Here is a 24,362-nt window from a genome sequence, read left to right as displayed (position 1 = left end):
CAGGCTCCCCACTTTCTGAAAGGGGAACTGTTATGGCACTGGATGATTATACCAAAGCAGAAGTCAAATCCAGAAGTCCAAAAGTGAAAGCAAAACCAGCGCTTTCAGTAGTAGAAACTCATTTGCTGCAAATTCAAATACTGTTTTACACTCTGGCCATTTTTGTACTCTAAATTTGAGTGTTGTAAGGCCCATCTTTTTTTTTGCTTCCCATGCCATACCATTCCAGTCCAGACCCAGCCATGTTCAAATCAGTCTTGAACCTGCTTCTCTTAGGAACAGTCCAGCCCGAACTGCCAAGCCAGATCCTCCCTGGACTGGAAAAAAGCATCCTAGGACCGGTTTCGGGGTTTCACCCCTCCTCAGACAGGCTAGCTTGAATCCAGTGGCATAGAGGGCACATGACCCACTTCTGGGCAACCCAGCGCACTCGGGGTGACAAATGCGAAAAGATCCATTGATGGACAGAATGCTGCACAATGTCAAACATTCACTCCAGTGCAGAAATCTGGGCCTAAATCCATCCACTAATGCTCCGTAATCTCATGTGATGAAGTTTGGCCCGCCCAAAATAAACTATGACATTTATAGTAGACGGACCCCACATCCGCCTGGTGGATGAGCTTCGATATTTAGGGGTTCAGTTAGATTCTGGTCTTAACTGGCATTCACTTATAACTCATATGTGATGGCTTTTCATAGAGCTATGCTTAGCATAGGTGATTTTTCTCATCTGCTTGAGCACATCTGCATAAAACCTGTTCTGGAAATCTTCCAGGCCAAGTGCATTCCAACAGACAGTCATGGCAGTGGAATACGGGGTTATGTCATGATTTGTGCGAAAGTTTATCACCCGCGATTTAAGTTTATACGCCCGCTTTTAAATCCCATGAATTTTACCCAAGTTAGACCTGCACTATTGAATTGATCGTTTTTGAATACACCTACAGAGGGTTTTTCCTTTTACGTTGTCTTTCTGGGGTTTTAAACCATTCATATTATGCTGATGTTGATTTTTGTGCTCTCTTTTAAATTGATTTGTCTATTATGATTTTATTTTTAAAATCAAATTAAGAATATATATTGATTGAGTGATTGATTGAGTGTTGTAAGGTTTCGAGAAAAGCTTACACGCCTATGTTCAAATTGTCAGCTTTGGGCTTTTCAAGTCTGGTGCACTAGGTTCATGTAACAAAAGTGGTGCCAAGCACATCGCAGCTACACCTGTAGCGCCTTGAATCAGAATGTAACTCTTACTTGCCATCAGGCACTAGGTTGTGCCTTTCCCCTTTGCACCAACTCTGTTGAGTGCTTGAGCAGTAACTTTACCTTTTTTCTCCTCTGCAGGATTAGAGAACAGAAATTTCACCAGTAAAGTCCTGGGTGGAAAGGAGTCCAGAAGACACAAGGGTGAGTATTGCCCGGGTGTGGTCCATCGTCTGACACTCCTGCAGGGTGCTGCTCAGTCTGCAGACCTCTGTTGAAGAGCGCCCGGGGGAGGGGTCCCGTCTATGTAGAAACCCAACCCAAGATGGCGCAGGTAACTCTGGACATCCGGGACTTTAGCGCTGTAAGGGGACTTGTAGTTCCTGTGCTTGCTTCATCTTCAGAAGGTTGATGGCTCATGGTCTGTCGACTCACAGCAACGTTAATGTCTCTGAATCCAACAGTTTCGCACATGTTTCGATTATCCTGTAATGAGCAACAAATCTGGAGCTGGCCACGCCCCTCTGTGATGCTGAAACCTCTGAAGCTGGGGCTCTGAGGGGTGGGACGTAGGATCCTGAGGAGTGGGTACCATTTGCCCTCTACAATGTCTCCTAACCACTCAACACACGTGTAATATGCCACACAGCCACAGCACTAGGAGGACAGATTAGGACCAAGATATGCGGAACAGGCTAACCTGTACAAATGAGGGCTGGTGCACACCTGCTGTAGGAAGCTGTCTCTCTATATAGTGCACTAAAATGAAGCACACTGCGCAGAGAGTCCGGGGAGACCCAGGTTGGTATACAGAGGCAAAAGTAGATAAAACTAATGCTCTCTTTGTGGTAGTGTGGACGAGCAGTTAGGCTTATCAGAGGGCAGTGCTGAGCATTTTTTTGTATTGACAGAGGCAATACATGAGATACACACTCAAGAATACATGCGAAACCAGTTTGTAAAAATAACAAGTATCTTTATATATATTTTTAGGCACCAAGGGCCAGATGTATCAACTAACCATTTTGCGATTTTCTAATTGTGAATCCATGTGATGGGCAATTAGAAAATCTCAAAATGGAATGCATGAAAGTGTGTTTAACACTCTTCCTTGGGGATCGCAAATGACCTAACTCAAGAATATTTATGAGGTAGGTTGCAATTTGCGACCCCTTAGGAATTGCAAAAATCATGGGGATGGTGGCCTGCTGGGGACAGCAGACCACCATGTCTGTGATTGCTTTTAAATAAACCAATCTTTTTTTGTTGTAAAGCAGCCCGTTTTCCTTAAAGGATGTTTTACAAAAGAGAAAATTAAAACTTTTCCTTTCTTTTTCTAAGATGGTAAAATGCGAATGTTTTGCAACCATATTTCTGTCGCAAAACATTCATGCATACAGATGCGATTCGGCATTAGGAAGGGACGCCCTAAACACGCCCCTTCCTAATAGCGAATCACAAACCCATTTTGCGTTTCGGTAACAGGTTACCGAATCGCAAAATAGAGTTTGCCGAATCGGCCATTTGCGAAGGAAAAAAATGCTTGATGCATCTGGCCCCACAATCAGTACCATTAGACAAATACGTTAAAAAAATGCCGTAGAAAACAGTTGTAGTAGACAATACCTAAACATCTTTAAGTTTTCACCGTGATAGTCAATGTAGAAAACACAGCGATAATTTGGTATTGCAGGCAATGGGAGAGATCAGGAGACGGACAGGACCGTCGATCAGCATACACGGCGTTAACCTGCGTCACCATCAAACAATTCAGTATTTCAGGCAATGTGGTATGCGGGTGCAGGCAAGACCGTCAATCAAACACCGTTGCAGTTGGGGGTAAATGCACACAGGCTTTTCCCAGTTTTGAGGCAATGGCACTTGCGGTTGGATTTGGTTTCTACTCTTTCGGAGCAGGGGTTTTTAAGATCCCAGGACCCGAGTGGAACAAGCAGTTCTCGATTACCTTGCTCAGAGAGGCCAGATGTAGGGACATGTGGAAATGTCTGTCACCGGGGGCAGGTGTGCCAAAGACGAACCTCGGTCAGTTTGCCCACTAACGGCGAGCGTTCCAAGACAGTTGCTGCCACACAGTTGAAGCCACCAAACAGGAGATGCAAAAACACTGGAGCAGGGTCGTTTTCAACATCAGTCATGGATGCTGTGGAGTGCCCTCTTGTCGAAGAGAAGACTGAAGGGTCCTGGCTGACTACCAGCAAACCTTGGCTGCGGCAAATGCAATTGAAAGGGACCTCGCAGGCTGGAGATCCTTGGGAGGGAGGTAGGGGCTTGGAACTTCTGTGAGATCTGGCTACCACTCTTGCAGTGATCTTGCCACTTTTCTGTGAGCCTCCACCTCGACGGACCCAGCAGTGAGCACTCAGTTGTTTCTTTGGACTTGGCCTTTGACGTGCAGAGGGACTGGTTCCACTAATCCAAGGGAGTTCCTGGTTCTTTGTCAAAGGCAGGCCTTCTTTGAAGATTTCTGGCTGTGGAGGCCATTCTGGCCTGGGGGAGGTGTGAAGCACCTCAGCCCGGAGCAGGCATTGTTCCTGGCCATTGAGAGCGCTGTTTGACACTCTATGAGGTCAGAAACATGTCTGGTGGTGGCAGGCTGGGTAAGACTAGTCAGACACCACACTACAGCTTTGTAGTTTTTTTAGAGGACCCACTAAGGTGTGCCCTGGGTTCATTTATTGATAAATCCAACACTGGTACCAGTGATGATTTATTAAGACAAGATGTTTGATACCAAACATCTTAGGGTACAGTGAAGCCATAATGGAGCTACGAAACTCGTATTTACTCATATCCAGCCCATGTAGTCTCTATGGCTTTCCTGGGTACTTATAATACCGAAAAATTGAGCTATCCTGGCTGAAGAGGGGTGAAACACCGAAACCGGTCCTAGGATGTTTGATTCCGGTCCAGGGAAGGCATGGCTTGGCAGTTCGGGCTGGATTGTTCCCATGAGGCACAGGGTCAAGACTAATTTGCATACGGCCATGTCTGAACTGGGGTGGCGTGGTGAGCAAAATAACGATGGATTAAACCCAGATCTGTGACTGGGGGTGAATGTTTTGCCAATGTGCAACATTCCGTCCATCATCTTGTGTGTTTTAAATATTCTAGAGTCATATCTGTTCATGCAAATATGTCACACTTGGGATATAGTGCACCCTGCCTTAGGGCTGTAAGGCCTACAGTAGGGGGGACTTACCTATACCTCATGCAGTGTCTTTGGGTATGGCACTCAGGGCTGTGTGCAAGGTCGAGTCTTCAGTTTGCTCTGCACTAAGACTTGCAGCCTGCAATAGCAGTTTCCATGGCCTTGGTAAGGGGTCCCTAGGGTGGCACAATTTGTGTTGCAGCCCTAGTGTATCCACTTGAGTTCCCATGCCCTGGGTACCAGGAGTACCATTTACTAGGGACATATAAGGGCTACTGAAGTTGTACCAATGGTGGTACAGTTTTAGGAAAGAGAACTGGCACTGGGAACCTGGTTAGCAGGGAACCAGTGCAGTTTCATTCAGAATGACATCATGTGCCAGGCAAAAACTTGGGGCAAACCATGTCAAAAGAGGCACTTTCCTTCATGACCTAACCCCCCCAAAGGGAAAAGGATGAAACTAACCTTTCCCTAGGGAGTCATCATCTTCTAAGTGGAAGAACCTGGAAAGGCCATCTGCTTTGGCATGGCCGGTCCCAGGTCTGTGTTCCACAGTAAAGTCCATTCCCTGTAGAGATATGGACCACCTTAACAGTTTTGGGGTTTTCACCTTTCATTTGAGTAATCCATCCGAGAGGTCTGTGGTCATTTTGGACAAGAAACTGAGAACCAAACAGGTATGGTCTCAGCTTCTTCAGGGACCAAACCACAGCAAAGGCTTCTGGGGAGAAGGCTCCTTCTAATGAAAGCAACAGGTTGACCATGGCCACCATCATTGGTCTGGGATAGGACCGCTCCTATCCCTAGCTCAGAGCCCTCTGTCTGCACCATGAACTGCTTGGCATAATGTGGAGCTTTCAGAGTGGGTGCTGAGCTCATTGTGTCTTTCAGGGTGTCAAAAGCATGTTAACAGCTCACTGTTCAGGTAACCTTTTTGGGCGTCTTCCTGGAGGTCAATTTTGTGAGGGGGCTCAATGGACCCATTTCCCTTTACAAACTTCCTGTATTACCCAGTCAAGCCAAGCAATTGCCTGACTTGAGTCTGGGTGGTTGAAGCTACCCAGCCCAGAATTATCTGGATCTTGGGTTGTGGGGCTTGAATATGGCCTCCACTTACAAAGTGGCCCAAATATACAACTGTGCCCTGCTGTGCCTGGCACTTGCCTGCCTTGATAATGAGGCCTGAACTCTGCAGAGCCTTCAGGACCTCCCCAAGGTGGTCAGATGCTCCTGCCAGACGGACCTCAGGATATCCTGCACTACATGATTCCAGCCCAGAAAGGACTTTGTTCACCAGCCTTTGGAAGGTGGCAGGGGCATCATTTAGGCCGTAGGGTATCACAGTAAACTGATAGTGCCCATCTGGGGTTGAGAAAGCTGATTTTTCTTTGGCTCCATGGGTCAGACCTATCTGACAGTGTCCTGATGTGAGATCACAAGTACTTAGATATTTGGTGCCCGACATGTCAATTAATTAATCAGCCCTAGTAAATGGATGTGCATCAGCTTTTGTCACAGCATTGAGGTCCTTGTAATCCACACAAAACCTCATCTCTTTCTTATCCAGCCTGGGAGTGAGGTTTGGGTACTAAAAAAAACTGGGCTGACTTGGGGACTCCCCGAGGGTTCAATGACACCGAATTCCAGCATCTTGCTCACTTTAGCCTTTGTAGCCTCCTTGACATGATCATTCTGCCTGGAGGTTTTTATTTTTGACAGGTAGGCTGTCACCAGTGTCCACATTGTGTGTGAATCAGCTAGTCTGACCAGAGGTCAAGGAGAAGAGCTCAGCAAACCAATTTAGAATTTACCTACAATCAGTCTGCTAATGGTCAGTGAGAGAGAGTCTAATAAGACCACCCCTTCAACTGACGCATCTTTAGGATTGTTTGAGAGGAGGTCAGGGAGAGGTTCATGCTCTGCTTCCTGATCCTCATCTGTGATCATGAGCATGGTCAGTTCAGCCCTATTATTACAGGGTTTAAGGTCGTTCACAAGGATGACCCTCTTGGGGTTCCTACATGTGCAAAGGTCCAGCAAGTATGTGTCCTCCCATTTTGTCTCAAGGATAGGGTAGGATCTAGTCTATTTGTCCTGAAGTGCCCTTTGAGACACAGGCTCCAAAACCCATACCTTCTGCCCTGGTTGGAACTCCACCGTGGCAGCCTTTTGGTCATACCAGAGCTTCTAGAGCTCTTGGCTGGCCTCCAGGTTTTTGTTTGATTTTTTCATGTACTCAGCCATCCTGGAACGAAAGCCATGCACATAATCCACAATATCCTGCTTAGGTTCTTTGAGAGGTCTCTCCCATCCTTCCTTCACAACACATAATGGTCCACTTACAGTATGACCAAACAGAAGTTCAGTGGAGGCAACCTTACTCCCTTCTGTGGCACCTATCTGTAAGCAAAATCTAGGCATGGTGGCAAGACATTCCATCTCCTTCTGAGCTTTTCAGGGAGTTCACCAATCATAACTTTCAGGGTCTTACTAAACCTTTCAACAAGCCAATATGTCTGCAGGTGATATGGGGTTGTGAACGTAAAGGTTATTCTACACTCAGTCCATATGTGTTTTAAGTATGCAGACATGAAGTTTGTACTTCTGACCAACAAAGTCCATCCTAACTCTCTTAAAGGGTACCCTAACGAGTGGAAGTGGCATTAAGTGGGCCTTTAGGGGGCCACCTGCTTTGCCACTGGCTTGACAGGAGGCACAGGAGTCAAAAAACTCCTTCACCTTCTGGGACATCCCTGGCCAGTAGAAGTGGTTCATCAATCTACTCCAAGTTTTGGTCTGGCCAAGAGGCCCAGCTAGGATAATGTCATGGGCCAATGTTAGGAGAAACTCTCTAAACTATGGAGGCACGACTACCAGGGGCGGATTCTCCATTACGGCTCTAGGACTGTGATCCTGAAATTATTTGCTTCACTTTCCTGTAAAAATAGTAGATAGATGAATTTATTTAGAGATACAATCGTATCGCTAAACAAATCAATGTATTTAAGTCTGGGCAGTCTGTCCCAGGCTGCCTGCCCCACCTCGCTCTAAAGCAGGAGACAGAAGTCAGGCTGTAATGAAACTTTTTGAATTGTGACACACGACGCAGGGTTTACTGTTCTAAAGCCCTTCATAATGAAACAGTGTTATTGTAGCTTTTTGGCAATATCCGCTACAGGGCAGTGACGCTGTCAGCCGCATGGTTTAGGGTGCTGGAGTCTCGGTCTTTGCTTCATAGCAGCTATCCGTCCTTCACAGGCATAGATCTCACCCTTTCCCATTCGTCACACGTAGGAGTTGATGCATGCACATGTGTTTTGGTGCCTCGTCCTCAGGAATGGAAAGTGTTAGAATGGTAATCGTCTGTTATGTATGTTGTTCTGGGACCCCTCAGCACCCTAACCTCCCCCACTGTGACACCCCAGGCCCTGTCAGCACGTCACTGGCTCCATTAGAAGTGGAGCTCCTGCATTTATTTCCCTGCAAAGTGGATCCAAAAGACAAGCAGGCCAGGGTTCTTGTTCCCATGTGAAGTTGATCCAAATATCTGAGTCAAGCACAGAGTGAGAGATATGTGCTTACAGTAGACATTTAAAACTAGCCCTATCGTCATGTCCTTAATAACATTAATGCCCTAAACACAGATTGATTTATGAACAGAGTGTTAAGAACGTTAAGGGAATGCACGTCAGCGTTGTAGTACCTCTCTTATTCCAAGTCTTACTTAATCTTACCTTCCTCAAGAGTTAGCTATTTAACCATGCTCTGTTTCTTTCTATATTTTCTTTCCGTGCATACTTTGAGCTGTGCAGGGGGTTATGAGAGGCTTTGATTGAGAGCTCTGATCCTTAAACTAAAGCAAAGTGCCTGTCAGTGGGTCGAACTCTCTGCAGAGCACGCAGAACAATGGTCATGTATTCCAGTTGCAATTACAATTTTGTGAACAAGTGTGTAAAGGGTGCACAGATGGCAAAATATTTACAGGGCAAAAGCAAAAGTAAATAAATTACTTAATTGTGAGTGAGTACAGTGTATGTTTGGAGGTGGTAAAGTGAGGGAGATGCAAGGAAGTGCATTCGGGGAAGAGTGAAGAGGAAAGAGAGGTGGTTGAAGATGTGCAGTTCTTTTTTCCATTTGTTTCTTGGGAGGAGGTTTCAGCCTGGACCCCCATTTGTCCATTAAGCTTGCCCATATTGCTCACAACATAAAAGTCATTCCAAACTTTCATGCCATACCACTTTCAAATGTCACCAGCCGCCACTGACTACTACTCTCCTGGTGGCACCATGTTTGGGGTCTTTGGTCTGAGTATAAAGGAGTCCATCCTCCCAATAGGTCCTGAGGGAATCACTGAAACTTCCCTTTTCTTGAACATCAGCTTTCTGCCTGAGACTTTCAAAAGTGGGACATGTTCTCCGTCCCTGGCACAGATCTTCCCTAGAGTGTCCCACTGGGCCAAAGAGCTGCAGTGTAAGGCCCAAGCTCTTGGGGCTTGCTTCCCTCTGGACTGACAAGTCTTCTCCCTGAGGAGAGGGGACTTGACCAGGCATCTGTTTAGAAGTTGGTTTCCCAGACTTCTTGCCCTTTCTTTTAGGAGGTTGGTCCATAATCTCAGGGTCCAACACTTCCTTTTCACCGTGAGTTCTACACTGTGCTCTTGTTTTTGCACACACTCATTCAGGTATACACAGCTTGGCTGCAAGGGTTTCCTTTCTACATCAGCCCATGCTGTGGACTCCAAATAATTGCCAAGCAGACACTCTAATTGAACTGCAGAAGAAACCACCACCAGTGTGTAGCCAGAACCTCCTCCAGATCTACGGACACCACCACTGGATGTGCCATAGCCTGATTGTCAGCATTAAGGACTGTATAAGTCTCTCCAGGCAAGCACTAATCTGAGGGCACCAGTTGCTCAGTCACCATGGCGACACTGGCATCAGTATCTCGCAGAGCTTCAACTCTAACCCTTATTATATGTGGCTTTTAGAAGACTCATTTTTTTTATTTTTATCTTTTTGGTCTCTACCTTTCTTTGGGTGAGGGGGTCTTTTTGGCCTCCTTCTTTTGGTCATCCCCACTAGTGGCAGCTTTGGTTACCCTTGTTTTGATCCAGTGGTCTGTGTTCTTCTCCAATTCTTGAGAAGAAAGTGTCAGGTCCCTTTGCAGGTAGCTCCAGGACCCCTAGCTCTGACTGTTGGAAAACTTTATAGGCAGCCCTGGAACCCAAGCTCAGCACTGTCAGAACACTTTCTAGAAAGCCCCAGGACCTCTAGCTCTGACAGTGACAACCCTTAGTAGGAAGCCCTAGGACACTGAGCTCAGCTCAGAATTCTTAGAAAGCAGCCTCAGTACCCCTAGTTCTGACTGTCAGAGCCCTTTGTAGGCAGCCCTGAGACAACTAGTTCTGACTGTCAGAGCCCTTTGTAGGCAGCCCTCGGACCCCTAGCTCTGACTGTCAGAGCCCTTTGCAGGCAGCCCGGCGACCCCTGGCACTGACTGTCAGAACCCTTTGCAGGCAGGCCTGGGACCCCTAGCTCTGTCAGAGCCCTTTGCAGGCAGCCGCAGGACCCCTAGCTCTGACTGTCAGAACCCTTTGCAGGCAGCCCTGGGACCCTTAGCTCTGACTGTCAGAACCCTTTGTAGGCAGCCGCAGGACCCCTAGCTCTGACTGTCAGAACCCTTTGTAGGCAGCCCTGGGACCCCTAGATCTGACTGTGAGAGCCCTTTGCAGGAAGCCCTGGGACCCCTAGCTCTGAATGTCAGAACCCTTTGTAGGCAGCACTGGGACCCCTAGCTCTGACTGTCAGAACCCTTTGCAGGCAGCCGCAGGACCCCTAGCTCTGACTGTCAGAACCCTTTGTAGGCAGCCCTGGGACCCCTAGCTCTGACTGTCAGAGCCCTTTGTAGGCAGCCGCAGGACCCCTAGCTCTGACTGTCAGAGCCCTTTGTAGGCAGCCTCAGGACCCTTGGCTCTGACTGTCAGAACCCTTTGCAGGCAGCCCCAGGACCCCTGGCTCTGACTGTCAGAGCCCTTTGCAGGCAGCCCTCGGACCCCTAGTTCTGACAGTCAGAGCCCTTTGCAGGCAGCCGAAGGACCCCTAGGTCTGACTGTCAGACCCCTTTGCAGGCAGCCGCAGGACCCCTAGCTCTGACTGTCAGAGCCCTTTGCAGGCAGCCACAGGACCCCTAGCTCTGACTGTCAGAGCCCTTTGCAGGCAGCCACAGGACCCCTAGCTTTGACTGTCAGAGCCCTTTGCAGGCAGCCGCAGGACCCCTAGCTCTGACTAGCAGAACCATTTGTAGGCAGCCCTGGGACCCCTAGCTCTGACTGTCAGAGCCCTTTGCACGCAGCTGCAGGACCCCTAGCTCTGACTGTCAGAACCCTTTTTAGGCAGCCGCAGGACCCCTAGCTCTGACTGTCAGAGCCCTTTGCAGGCAGCAGCAGAACCCCTAGCTCTGAATGTCAGAACCCTTTGTGGGCAGCACTGGGACCCCTAGCTCTGATTGTCAGAACCCTTTGTAGGCAGCCCTGGGACCCCTAGCTCTGACAGTCAGAGCCCTTTGCAGGCAGCCAAAGAACCCCTAGCTCTAGCTGTCAGAGCCCTTTGCAGGCAGCCGCAGGACCCCTAGCTCTGACTGTCAGAGCCCTTTGCAGGCAGCCGCAGGACCCCTAGCTCTGACTAGCAGAACCCTTTGTAGGCAGCCCTGGGACACCTAGCTCTGACTGTCAGAGCCCTGTGCACGCAGCTGCAGGACCCCTAGCTCTGACTGTCAGAACCCTTTTTAGGCAGCCGCAGGACCCCTAGCTCTGACTATCAGAGCCCTTTGCAGGCAGCCGCAGAACACCTAGCTCTGAATTTCAGAACCCTTTGTAGGCAGCACTGGGACCCCTAGCTCTGACTGTCAAAACCCTTTTTAGGCAGCCCTGGGACCCCTAGCTCTGACTGTCAGAGCCCTTTGCAGGCAGCCACAGAACCCCTAGCTCTGACTGTCAGAGCCCTTTGTAGGCAGCCCTGGGACCCCTAGCTCTGACTGTTAGAGCCATTTGCAGGCAGCTGCTGGACCCCTAGCTCTGACTGTTAGAACCCTTTGTAGGCAGCCCTGGGACCCCTAGCTCTGACTGTCAGAGCCCTTTGCAGGCAGCCGCAGAACCCTTAGCTCTGACTGTCAGAGCCCTCTGTAGGCAGCCCTGGGACCCCTAGCTCTGACTGTTAGAGCCCTTTGCAGGCAGCTGCTGGACCCCTAGCTCTGTCTGTCAGAGCCCTTTGCAGGCAGCCGCTGGAACCCTAGCTCTGACTGTCTGAACCCTTTTTAGGCAGCCCTGGGACCCCTAGCTCTGACTGTCAGAGCCCTTTGCACGCAGCTGCAGGACCCCTAGCTCTGACTGTCAGAACCCTTTTTAGGCAGTCGCAGAACCCCTAGCTCTGACTGTCAGAGCCCTTTGCAGGCAGCCGCAGAACCCCTAGCTCTGAATTTCAGAACCCTTTGTAGGCAGCACTGGGACCCCTAGCTCTGACTGTCAGAACCCTTTTTAGGCAGCCCTGGGACCCCTAGCTCTGACTGTCAGAGCCCTTTGCAGGCAGCCGCAGAACCCCTAGCTCTGACTGTCAGAGCCCTTTGTAGGCAGCCCTGGGACCCCTAGCTCTGACTGTTAGAGCCCTTTAGAGGCAGCTGCTGGACCCCTAGCTCTCACTGTTAGAACCCTTTGTAGGCTGCCCTGGGACACTGAGCTCAGCTCAGAATTCTTAGAAAGCCGCCTCAGTACCCCTAGCTCTGACTGTCAGAGCCCTTTGTAGGCAGCCTCAGGACCCTTGGCTCTGACTGCCAGAACCCTTTGCAGGCAGCCCCGGGACCCCTGGCTCTGACTGTCAGAGCCCTTTGCAGGCAAGCCTGGGACCCCTAGCTCTGACTGTCAGAGCCCTTTGTAGGCAGCCCTGGGACCCCTAGCTATGACTGTCAGAGCCCTTTGCTGGCAGCCGCTGGAACCCTAGCTCTGACTGTCAGAACCCTTTTTAGGCAGCCCTGGGACCCCTAGATCTGACTGTCAGAGCCCTTTGCAGGCAGCCGCAGGACCCCTAGCTCTGACTGTCAGAACCCTTTGTAGGCAGCCGTAGGACCCCAAGCTCTGACTGTCACACCCCTTTACAGGCAGCCTCCGGACCCCTGGCTCTGACTGTCACAGCCCTTTGCAGGCAGCGCTCGGACCCCTAGCTCTGACAGTCAGAGCCCTTTGCAGGCAGCCGAAGGACCCCTAGCTCTAGCTGTCAGACCCCTTTGCAGGCAGCCGCAGGACCCCTAGCTCTGACTGTCAGAGCCCTTTGCAGGCAGCCACAGGACCCCTAGCTCTGACTGTCAGAGCCCTTTGCCGTCAGCCACAGGACCCCTAGCTTTGACTGTCAGAGCCCTTTGCAGGCAGCCGCAGTACCCCTAGCTCTGACTAGCAGAACCCTTTGTAGGCAGCCCTGGGACCCCTAGCTCTGACTGTCAGAGCCCTTTGCACGCAGCTGCAGGACCCCTAGCTCTGACTGTCAGAACCCTTTTTAGGCAGCCATAGGACCCCTAGCTCTGACTGTCAGAGCCCTTTGCAGGCAGCTGCAGAACCCCTAGCTTTGAATGTCAGAACCCTTTGTAGGCAGCACTGGGACCCCTAGCTCTGACTGTCAGAACCCTTTTAAGGCAGGCCCTGGGACCCCTAGCTCTGACTGTCAGAGCCCTTTGCAGGCAGCCGCAGAACCCTTAGCTCTGACTGTCAGAGCCCTCTGTTGGCAGCCCTGGGACCCCGAGCTCTGACTGTTAGAGCCCTTTGCAGGCAGCTGCTGGACCCCTAGCTCTGTCTGTCAGAGCCCTTTGCAGGCAGCCGCAGGACCCCTAGCTCTGACAGTGACAACCCTTAGTAGAAAGCCCTAGGACACTGAGCTCAACTCAGAATTCTTAGAAAGCAGCCTCAGTACCCCTAGCTCTGACTGTCAGAGCCCTTTGTAGGCAGCCCCGGGACCCCTGGCTCTGACTGTCTGAGCCCTTTGCAGGCAAGCCTGGGACCCCTAGCTCTGACTGTCAGAGCCCTTTGTAGGCAGCCCTGGGACCCCTAGCTCTGACTGTCAGAGCCCTTTGCAGACAGCCGCTGGAACCCTAGCTCTGACTGTCAGAACCCTTTGTAGGCAGCCGTAGGACCCCAAGCTCTGACTGTCACACCCCTTTGCAGGCAGCCTCCGGACCCCTGGCTCTGACTGTCACAGCCTTTGCAGGCAGCCCTTGGACCACTAGCTCTGACTGTCACACCCCTTTGCAGGCAGCCTCAGGACCCTTGGCTCTGACTGCCAGAACCCTTTGTAGGCAGCCCTGGGACCGCTAGCTCTGACTGTGAGAGCCCTTTGCAGGCAGCTGCTGGACCCCTAGCTCTGACAATTAGAACCCTTTGTAGGCAGCCCTGGGACCCCTAGCTCTGAAAATCAGAGCCCTTTGCAGGCAGCCGAAGGAACCTAGCTCTAGCTGTCAGAGCCCTTTGCAGGCATCCGCAGGACCCTTAGCTCTGACTGTCAGAGCCCTTTGCAGGCAGCCGCAGGACCCCTAGCTCTGACTGTCAGAGCCCTTTGCAGGCAGCCACAGGACCCCTAGCTTTGACTGTCAGAGCCCTTTGCAGGCAGCCGCAGGACCCCTAGCTCTGACTAGCAGAACCCTTTGTAGGCAGCCCTGGGACCCCTAGCTCTGACTGTCAGAGCCCTTTGCACGCAGCTGCAGGACCCCTAGCTCTGACTGTCAGAACCCTTTTTAGGCAGTCGCAGAACCCCTAGCTCTGACTGTCAGAGCCCTTTGCAGGCAGCCGCAGAACCCCTAGCTCTGAATTTCAGAACCCTTTGTAGGCAGCACTGGGACCCCTAGCTCTGACTGTCAGAACCCTTTTTAGGCAGCCCTGGGACCCCTAGCTCTGACTGTCAGAGCCCTTTGCAGGCAGCCGCAGAACCCCTAGCTCTGACTGTCAGAGCCCTTTGTAGGCAGCCCTGGGACCCCTAGCTCTGACTGTTAGAGCCCTTTACAGGCAGCTGCTGGACCCCTAGCTCTCACTGTTAGAACCCTTTGTAGGCTGCCCTGGGACACTGAGCTCAGCTCAGAATTCTTAGAAAGCAGCCTCAGTACCCCTAGCTCTGACTGTCAGAGCCCTTTGTAGGCAGCCTCAGGACCCTTGGCTCTGCTGCCAGAACCCTTTGCAGGCAGCCCCGGGACCCCTGGCTCTGACTGTCAGAGCCCTTTGCAGGCAAGCCTGGGACCCCTAGCTCTGACTGTCAGAGCCCTTTGTAGGCAGCCCTGGGACCCCTAGCTCTGACTGTCAGAGCACTTTGCAGGCAGCCGCTGGAACCCTAGCTCTGACTGTCAGAACCCTTTTTAGGCAGCCCTGGGACCCCTAGATCTGACTGTCAGAGCCCTTTGCCGGCAGCCGCAGGACCCCTAGCTCTGACTGTCAGAACCCTTTGTAGGCAGCCGTAGGACCCCAAGCTCTGACTGTCACACCCCTTTGCAGGCAGCCTCCGGATCCCTGGCTCTGACTGTCACAGCCCTTTGCAGGCAGCCCTCGGACCCCTAGCTCTTACAGTCAGAGCCCTTTGCAGGCAGCCGCAGGACCCCTAGCTCTAGCTGTCAGAGCCCTTTGCAGAAAGCCGCAGGACCCCTAGCTCTGACTGTCAGAGCCCTTTGTAGGCAGCCGCAGGACCCCTAGCTCTGACTAGCAGAACCCTTTGTAGGCAGCCCTGGGACCCCTAGCTCTGACTGTCAGAGCCCTTTGCACGCAGCTGCAGGACCCCTAGCTCTGACTGTCAGAACCCTTTTCAGGCAGCCGCAGGACCCCTAGCTCTGACTGTCAGAGCCCTTTGTAGGCAGCCGCAGAACCCCTAGCTCTGAAAGTCAGAACCCTTTGTAGGCAGCACTGGGACCCCTAGCTCTGACTGTCAGAACCCTTTTTAGGCAGCCCTGGGACCCCTAGCTCTGACTGTCAGAGCCCTTTGCAGGCAGCCGCAGAACCCCTAGCTCTGACTGTCAGAGCCCTTTGTAGGCAACCCTGGGACCCCTAGCTCTGACTGTTAGAGCCCTTTCCAGGCAGCTGCTGGACCCCTAGCTCTGACTGTTAGAACCCTTTGTAGGCAGCCCTGGGACCCCTAGCTCTGACTGTCAGAGCCCTTTGCAGGCAGCCGCAGGACCCCTAGCTCTGACATTGACAACCCTTAGTAGGAAGCCCTAGCACACTGAGCTCAGCTCAGAATTCTTAGAAAGCAGCCTCAGTACCCCTAGCTCTGACTGTCAGAGCCCTTTGCAGGCAGCCGCAGAACCCCTAGCTCTGAATGTCAGAACCCTTTGTAGGCAGCCCTGGGACCCCTAGCTCTGACTGTCAGAACCCTTTTTAGGCAGCCCTGGGACCCCTAGCTCTGACTTTCAGAGCCCTTTGTAGGCAGCCCTGGGTCCCCTAGCTCTGACTGTTAGAGCCCTTTGCAGGCAGCCGCAGGACCCCTAGCTCTGACAGTGACAACCCTTAGTAGGAAGCCCTAGGACACTGAGCTCAGCTCAGAATTCTTAGAAAGCAGCCTCAGTACCCCTAGCTCTGACTGTCAGAGCCCTTTGTAGGCAGTCTCAGGACCCTTGGCTCTGACTGCCAGAACCCTTTGCAGGCAGCCCCGGGACCCCTGGCTCTGACTGTCAGAGCCCATTGCAGGCAAGCCTGGGACCCCTAGCTCTGACTGTCAGAGCCCTTTGTAGGCAGCCGCAGGACCCCTAGCTCTGACTGTCAGAGCCCTTTGCAGGCAGCCCTGGGACCCTTAGCTCTGACTGTCAGAGCCCTTTGCAGGCAGCCGCTGGAACCCTAGCTCTGACTGTCTGAACCCTTTTTAGGCAGCCCTGGGACCCCTAGCTCTGACTGTCAGAGCCCTTTGCACGCAGCTGCAGGACCCCTAGCTCTGACTGTCAGAACCCTTTTTAGGCAGTCGCAGAACCCCTAGCTCTGACTGTCAGAGCACTTTGCAGGCAGCCGCAGAACCCCTAGCTCTGAATTTCAGAACCCTTTGTAGGCAGCACTGGGACCCCTAGCTCTGACTGTCAGAACCCTTTTTAGGCAGCCCTGGGACCCCTAGCTCTGACTGTCAGAGCCCTTTGCAGGCAGCCGCAGAACCCCTAGCTCTGACTGTCAGAGCCCTTTGTAGGCAGCCCTGGGACCCCTAGCTCTGACTGTTAGAGCCCTTTACAGGCAGCTGCTGGACCCCTAGCTCTCACTGTTAGAACCCTTTGTAGGCTGCCCTGGGACACTGAGCTCAGCTCAGAATTCTTAGAAAGCAGCCTCAGTACCCCTAGCTCTAACTGTCAGAGCCCTTTGTAGGCAGCCTCAGGACCCTTGGCTCTGACTGCCAGAACCCTTTGCAGGCAGCCCCGGGACCCCTGGCTCTGACTGTCAGAGCCCTTTGCAGGCAGCCGCTGGAACCCTAGCTCTGACTGTCAGAACCCTTTTTAGGCAGCCCTGGGACCCCTAGATCTGACTGTCAGAGCCCTTTGCAGGCAGCCGCAGGACCCCTAGCTCTGACTGTCAGAACCCTTTGTAGGCAGCCGTAGGACCCCAAGCTCTGACTGTCACACCCCTTCGCAGGCAGCCTCCGCGTCCCTGGCTCTGACTGTCACAGCCCTTTGCAGGCAGCCCTCGGACCCCTAGCTCTGACAGTCAGAGCCCTTTCCAGGCTGCCGAAGGACCCCTAGCTCTAGCTGTCAGAGCCCTTTGCAGGCAGCCGCAGGACCCCTAGCTCTGACTGTCAGAGCCCTTTGTAGGCAGCCGCAGGACCCCTAGCTCTGACTAGCAGAACCCTTTGTAGGCAGCCCTGGGACCCCTAGCTCTGACTGTCAGAGCCCTTTGCACGCAGCTGCAGGACCCCTAGCTCTGACTGTCAGAACCCTTTTCAGGCAGCCGCAGGACCCCTAGCTCTGACTCTCAGAGCCCTTTGTAGGCAGCCGCAGAACCCCTAGCTCTGAAAGTCAGAACCATTTGTAGGCAGCACTGGGACCCCTAGCTCTGACTGTCAGAACCCTTTTTAGGCAGCCCTGGGACCCCTAGCTCTGACTGTCAGAGCCTTTTGCAGGCAGCCGCAGAACCCCTAGCTCTGACTGTCAGAGCCCTTTGTAGGCAACCCCGGGACCCCTAGCTCTGACTGTTAGAGCCCTTTGCAGGCAGCTGCTGGACCCCTAGCTCTGACTGTTAGAACCCTTTGTAGGCAGCCCTGGGACCCCTAGCTCTGACTGTCAGAGCCCTTTGCAGGCAGCCGCAGGACCCCTAGCTCTGACAGAGACAACCCTTAGTAGGAAGCCCTAGGACACTGAGCTCAGCTCAGAATTCTTAGAAAGCAGCCTCAGTACCCCTAGCTCTGACTGTCAGAGCCCTTTGCAGGCAGCCGCAGAAGCCCTAGCTCTGAATGTCAGAACCCTTTGTAGGCAGCACTGGGACCCCTAGCTCTGACTGTCAGAACCCTTTTTAGGCAGCCCTGGGACCCCTAGCTCTGACTGTCAGAGCCCTTTATAGGCAGCCCTGGGTCCCCTAGCTCTGACTGTTAGAGCCCTTTGCAGGCAGCCGCAGGACCCTAGCCCTGACAGTGACAACCCTTAGTAGGAAGCCCTAGGACACTGAGCTCAGCTCAGAATTCTTAGAAAGCAGCCTCAGTACCCCTAGCTCTGACTGTCAGAGCCCTTTGTAGGCAGTCTCAGGACCCTTGGCTCTGACTGCCAGAACCCTTTGCAGGCAGCCCCGGGACCCCTGGCTCTGACTGTCAGAGCCCTTTGCAGGCAGCCGCAGGACCCCTAGCTCTGACAGTGACAACCCTTAGTAGGAAGCCCTAGGACACTGAGCTCAGCTCAGAATTCTTAGAAAGCAGCCTCAGTACCCCTAGCTCTGACTTTCAGAGCCCTTTGTAGGCAGCCTCAGGACCCTTGGCTCTGACTCCCAGAACCCTTTGTAGGCAGCCCTGGGACCGCTAGCTTTGACTGTTAGAGCCCTTTGCAGACAGCTGCTGGACCCCTAGCTCTGACAATTAGAACCCTTTGCAGGCAGCCTCCGGACCCCTGGCTCTGACTGTCACAGCCATTTGCAGGCAGCCCTCGGACCCCTAGCTCTGACAGTCAGAGCCCTTTGCAGGCAGCCGAAGGACCCCTAGCTCTAGCTGCCAGAGCCCTTTGCAGGCATCCGCAGGACCCTTAGCTCTGACTGTCAGAGCCCTTTGCAGGCAGCCTCAGGACCCCTAGCTCTGACTGTCAGAGCCCTTTGCAGGCAGCCACAGGACCCCTAGCTTTGACGGTCAGAGCCCTTTGCAGGCAGCAGCAGGACCCCTGGCTCTGACTAGCAGAATCCTTTGTAGGCAGCCCTGGGACCCCTAGCTCTGACTGTCAGAGCCCTTTGCACGCAGCTGTAGGACCCCTAGCTCTGACTGTCAGAACCCAATTTAGGCAGCCGCAGAACCCGTAGCTCTGACTGTCAGAGCCCTTTGCAGGCAGCCGCAGAACCCCTAGCTCTGAATTTTAGAACCCTTTGTCGGCAGCACTGGGACCCCTAGCTCTGACTGTCAGAACCCTTTTTAGGCAGCCCTGGGACCCCTAGCTCTGACTGTCAGAGCCCTTTGCAGGCAGCCGCAGAACCCCTAGCTCTGACTGTCAGAGCCCTTCGTAGGCAGCCCTGGGACCCCTAGCTCTGACTGTTAGAGCCCTTTACAGGCAGCTGCTGGACCCCTAGCTCTCACTGTTAGAACCCTTTGTAGGCTGCCCTGGGACACTGAGCTCAGCTCAGAATTCTTAGAAAGCAGCCTCAGAACCCCTAGCTCTGACTGTCAGAGCCCTTTGTAGGCAGCCGCAGGACCCCTAGCTCTGACTGTCAGAGCCCTTTGCAGGCAGCCGCAGGATCCCTAGCTCTGACTGTCAGGGCCATTTGCAGGCAGCCCTCGGACCCCTAGCTCTGACTGTTAGAGCCCTTTGCAGGCAGCTGCTGGACCCCTAGCTCTGACTGTCAGAGCCCTTTGCAGGCAGCCGCAGGACCCCTAGCTCTGACAGTGACAACCCTTAGTAGGAAGCCCTAGGACACTGAGCTCAGCTCAGAATTCTTAGAAAGCAGCCTCAGTACCCCTAGCTCTGACTGTCAGAGCCCTTTGTAGGCAGCCTCAGCACCCTTGGCTCTGACTCCAGAACCCTTTGTAGGCAGCCCTGGGACCGCTAGGTTTGACTGTTAGAGCCCTTTGCAGGCAGCTGCTGGACCCCTAGCTCTGACAATTAGAACCCTTTGCAGGGAGCCTCCGGACCCCTGGCTCTGACTGTCACAGCCATTTGCAGGCAGCCCTCGGACCCCTAGCTCTGACAGTCAGAGCCCTTTGCAGGCAGCCGAAGGACCCCTAGCTCTAGCTGCCAGAGCCCTTTGCAGGCATCCGCAGGACCCCTAGCTCTGACTGTCAGAGCCCTTTGCAGGCAGCCGCAGGACCCCTAGCTCTGACTAGCAGAACCCTTTGTAGGCAGCCCTGGGACCCCTAGCTCTGACTGTCAGAGCCCTTTGCAGGCAGCCACAGGACCCCTAGCTTTGACGGTCAGAGCCCTTTACAGGCAGTGTTAGACGGACCGGGAGGGTCGGCCGAGGTCAGGGGGAGAGGTCTCCGGGGAGAGCCGTCTCCAGCGATCGTACAGACAAGTAACTTCCCCCCACAGACAGATACCACACAAGGATAAGATTTAGAGTTCTTTATATGCACTTCTTAAGGTACGATGAAATAGTACAAGGAGGTCTGGACTCAGGGGTCCCCTCGATTTAGGTCTCTTAGGATAGGGAAGGGTAGCGGGACAGTCTGTTTACCAGTCAGGTAGTTCGGATGAGATGATGATTAGCTCACAATCCTCGAGCTTGGTGGTTTAGCTGGTACGGTCCGCGGCAGCGCCAGCAGGTCCCGGTCGAGATGGTCGGTACACGGTCCGCGGCAGCGCCAGCAGGTCCCGGAAAGGTGGTCGATGTACGGTCCGCGGCAGCGCCAGCAGGTCCCGGTGAGGATGGTCGTTACAACGGGCCGCGGCAGCGCCAGCAGGTCCCGACGAGGATGGAGGTTGCAGAAGGCCGCGGCAGCGCCAGCAGGCAGGACGATAGTTCGCAAGATAGGGCTACGGCAGCGCCAGTAGTCCGTCAAGGCTGAGTTCTCTCGGTGTCTCTCGACTCCAGGATACAACTGCCTTCCTGCTCCGGAGCTGCCCCAGTTATAGGGCAGGCGCCCTTTGATGTCCGGGCCCTCGCACTTGGAGGTCGGAGGGTCCGGGATGAAGGTGTCCAGACACCCAGCAGGGGGTGGAGCCAGCGCCTGGGGAAGCTGGAGGCGATCGGCACCTGGCGGGGGAAGAGCTCTTGACGCTTCGTTCTCCCATTGACCTGCCAAGTGGTCCGCTCACCTCCTGGGTGGATGGTGGTGCCGTGATGTCGGGGCCGGCCAGGCCCGGGATTAGGGTCGGGGGAAGGCCACGCGGCCTCGTGGTGCAGGGCCCAAGATGGCGGCTTGACCCGGCCGGGGAAGCCGGTGGGGCTGGGGCCCGTGATGTATGGAGGTCCGAGGGCAGAAGATCCGTCGGGAGACGGGGTGCAGGTGCTTTTCGTGGGTCACGCCTGGTGGGCCGGAGCTTGGGCCCTGTCGTGCAGGGAGGGAGCAAGCCCTTCGTGTGGCCTGTCCAACATGCGTCCCCCCCAGCTGAAGGCGGGGAGAGTCACCCATCTTCTTGGGGACTCTCCTCGTCGAGGCGGAAAAAGCGTGACAGGCCATCCGCGTTGGCGTGGTCTTGGCCCGGTCGGTGCTCCACGGTGAAGTCCATTCCCTGCAGGGAAATGGACCAGCGCAATAGTTTTGGGTTCTCCCCCCGCATCTGCATCAGCCACTGCAGGGGTCGATGGTCGGTTTGTACCCGGAAGTGGGTACCGAAGAGGTAGGGCCGGAGCTTTTTGAGGGCCCACACCACTGCGAAGGCCTCCCTCTCGATGGTGCTCCAGCGCTGTTCTCGGGCCAGGAGACGTCGACTGATGAAGGCCACCGGCTGGTCATGACCTTCGGGGTTTAATTGAGAAAGAACGGCCCCGATGCCGTGGTCGGAGGCGTCTGTCTGTACCACGAATTCCCGACTGTAATCGGGGGCCTGGAGCACAGGGGCGGTGCACAGGGCGGCCTTCAGCTTCTCGAAGGCCGCTTGACAATCGGGGGTCCAGTTAATCCGCTTTGGTTGGTTCTTGGACGTGAGACCCGTGAGGGGCCCCACGATGCTGCCGTAGTCCTTCACGAACCGCCGGTAGTAGCCGGTGAGCCCCAAGAAGGCTCGGACCTCGGTCTGGGTGACGGGGGGCTGCCAGGACTGGATGGCAGCAATCTTAAGTTGCAGCGGGGCCACCAGCCCGCTTCCCACTTGGTGCCCAAGGTAGGTCACGGACCCTTGGCCAATTTGGCATTTGCCGGCCTTAATTGTGAGGCCGGCCCGCTGGAGGGCCTGTAGGACCTCTTGGAGGTGGAGGAGGTGGTCGGACCAGTGGCGGCTGTAGACAGCGATATCGTCCAGGTAGGCAGCGCTGAACTCTTCGAGCCCCGCCAAGACCTGGTTCACAAGGCGTTGAAACGTGGCGGGGGCATTCTTCATGCCGAAGGGCATGACCTTGAATTGGTAGTGGCCATCGGGGGTAGAGAAGGCTGACCGTTCCTGAGCCCGGGGTGTGAGACCGATCTGCCAGTAGCCCGCTGTTAGGTCGAAGATACTGAGGTAGCGGGCGGCCCCCAGCCGGTCGATCAGTTCGTCCGCTCGGGGGATCGGATGAGCGTCGGTCCGGGTGACAGCGTTCAAGCCCCGGTAGTCGACGCAGAATCTCAGTTCAGGTGTGGTGCCGGGGGCAGCGGCTTTGGGAACCAATACAACCGGGCTGGCCCAGGGACTGTCCGAGGGCTCGATGACCCCGATCGTGAGCATTTTGGCCACTTCCTCCTGTATGCAGGCCCGTACCCGATCTGGTACGCGGTAGGCCCGGTGTCGGATAGGGGGACTGTCCCCGGTGTCCACGTCGTGCAAACACCAAGGGGTGACCCCGGGGGTGAGGGAGAACAGTGTAGCGAACCGCAGCAGGAGGTTCCGGCAGCCCTGGCGTTGCTCCGAGGTGAGGGCGTCAGAGAGCCGGACCCAGTCCACGGAGCCGTCATTCTCCTGAGTCTTCAGGAGATCCGGGAGGGGTTCGGAGTCTTCCTCTGCCCCACTGTCCGTAGCCATCAGGAGGCTGAGTTCTGAGCGCACAAAGTGGGGTTTGAGTCTGTTGGTGTGGAGGACCCGAAGGGGGTTCCGGGAGGTCCCCATGTCGATGAGGTAGGTGACGGGGCTTTTGCGCTCAACCACTTTGAAGGGCCCCGTCCACTTATCTTGCAAGGCACATGGTTCGGTGGGGGACATCACCCACACTTGTTGACCAGGCTCGAACTCAACAGAGGAGGCATTGTGATCATACCATCTCTTCATGTCCTCCTGGCTGGCCTCGAGGTTCGCCTTGGCCATCTCCCTGAAGCGCCGGGTCTGATTGCGTAGGGCCAGGAGGTATTTGAAGACGTCTGGAGGGGTCTTTAGGGGGGCCATCTCCCAACCTTCCTTGACTAGGCTGAGGGGCCCTCGCACAGGGTGCCCGTACAGGAGTTCGAAAGGGCTAAAGCCGAGGGACTTCTGGGGAACCTCTCGGTAGGCGAAGAGGAGGCACGGGAGTAGTACATCCCACTGGCGACGGAGGGGCTCTTCCAATCCCCCAATCATCCCCTTGAGAGTGCGGTTAAAACGCTCCACTAGTCCGTTCCCTTGGGGGTGATAGGGGGTCGTGAATCTGTAGGTGACCCCGCATTGTTGCCAGAGGGACTTCATGTATTTAGAGATAAAGTTCGTGCCTCGGTCGCTGACGACTTCTCGGGGGAAGCCCACCCGGGAGAAGATCCCCATTAGGGCCCGGCCAACCACCGGAGCTGTCACGGTCCGTAGGGGCACCGCCTCGGGGTAGCGGGTAGCATGGTCCACCAGTACCAGGATGAACCTGTGTCCTTGTGCCGTGCGGGGGTCCAGAGGCCCCACAATGTCTATCCCGACCCTTTCGAACGGGGTGGTGACCACAGGGAAGGGTTGTAGGGGGGCTTTCAGCTTCCGACCACTCTTCCCGCTGGCTTGGCATGTGGGGCAGGACCGGCAGTGGTTCAGGACGTCGTTCCTCATTTTCGGCCAGAAAAAGTGGGTCACTAGGCGACTGTAAGTTTTGTCCTGGCCCAGGTGTCCAGCCAGGGGGACATCGTGGGCCAGGTTGAGTAGGAAGTCTCTGAAGCGGAGAGGTACCACCAGCACTCGACCGGCCCCTAGCTCTGCGATTCTTTGTTCGCTGTATAGCAGGTCGTTATCCCAGTAGACCCAGTGAGATCCGGTGGAGTCCCCTGCGTTCTGGGCGCTGGCTTGTTGGCGGAGTCCCTCGAGGGAGGGGCAGGTCTTTTGTTCCTGGCGGAACTGTTCTTGGGTGGGCCCCCCTTCTTGACGCCACTGAGCCAGGCCGGGAAGGTCCTGGGGTTGCGCGTCCCCTTCGGTCGTTGGGTCTGGGGGGCTGGCCTCGTCGTTGTCTTCTACTGGGGCGACCGGGGGCGGAGGTGCTGGCCATTCCGGTTCTTCTGATCGGGGGACGGCACGGGCGGCCATGGACCGGGTGGTCATGCAGGCCCAGTCCGGGAGGCCCAGCATCCCCAGGTGCTCTCTTCTCTCGACGGTGGCCCACGGGGAACTCTCGAGGTCATTCCCCAGGAGGCAGTCCACGGGGGCATCGTCCCGGACCGTCACTTTCAACAGGCCGGAGACCCCTCCCCATTCGAATGGGACGCAGGCCATTTGACACAGACTCTCAGAATTGTCGGCTGAGCGGACGGGGCAGAGAATGTTCGGCAGGATCTGCTCGGGCTTCACCAGGTGACAGCGGACG

General features: G+C 54.5%; 1 protein-coding gene across 7 annotated transcripts in view; it reads left to right on the top strand.

The window, feature by feature from the left end:
* The window catches only part of LOC146863633 (uncharacterized), a 337,769-nt gene that overhangs the window by 119,912 nt on the left and 193,495 nt on the right, over positions 1-24,362 (top strand). For 6 of the 7 annotated variants that reach the window (XM_085627704.1, XM_085627701.1, XM_085627705.1 and 3 more), the window contains one exon: positions 1,348-1,410. The exons of the other annotated variant lie outside the window; for it this stretch is intronic. In XM_085627704.1, the coding sequence (XP_085483830.1) occupies positions 1,348-1,410 (63 nt within the window). The remainder of the gene's footprint in view (positions 1-1,347; positions 1,411-24,362) is intronic. 7 annotated transcript variants of the gene reach the window in all.

The sequence above is a fragment of the Triturus cristatus genome, chromosome 2_1 (genome assembly GCF_964204655.1).
Source record: "Triturus cristatus chromosome 2_1, aTriCri1.1, whole genome shotgun sequence".
Lineage (NCBI taxonomy): Eukaryota > Metazoa > Chordata > Amphibia > Caudata > Salamandridae > Triturus > Triturus cristatus.
Note: the sequence above shows the minus strand (reverse complement) of the source record. Positions and strands in the feature narration are given on the sequence as shown.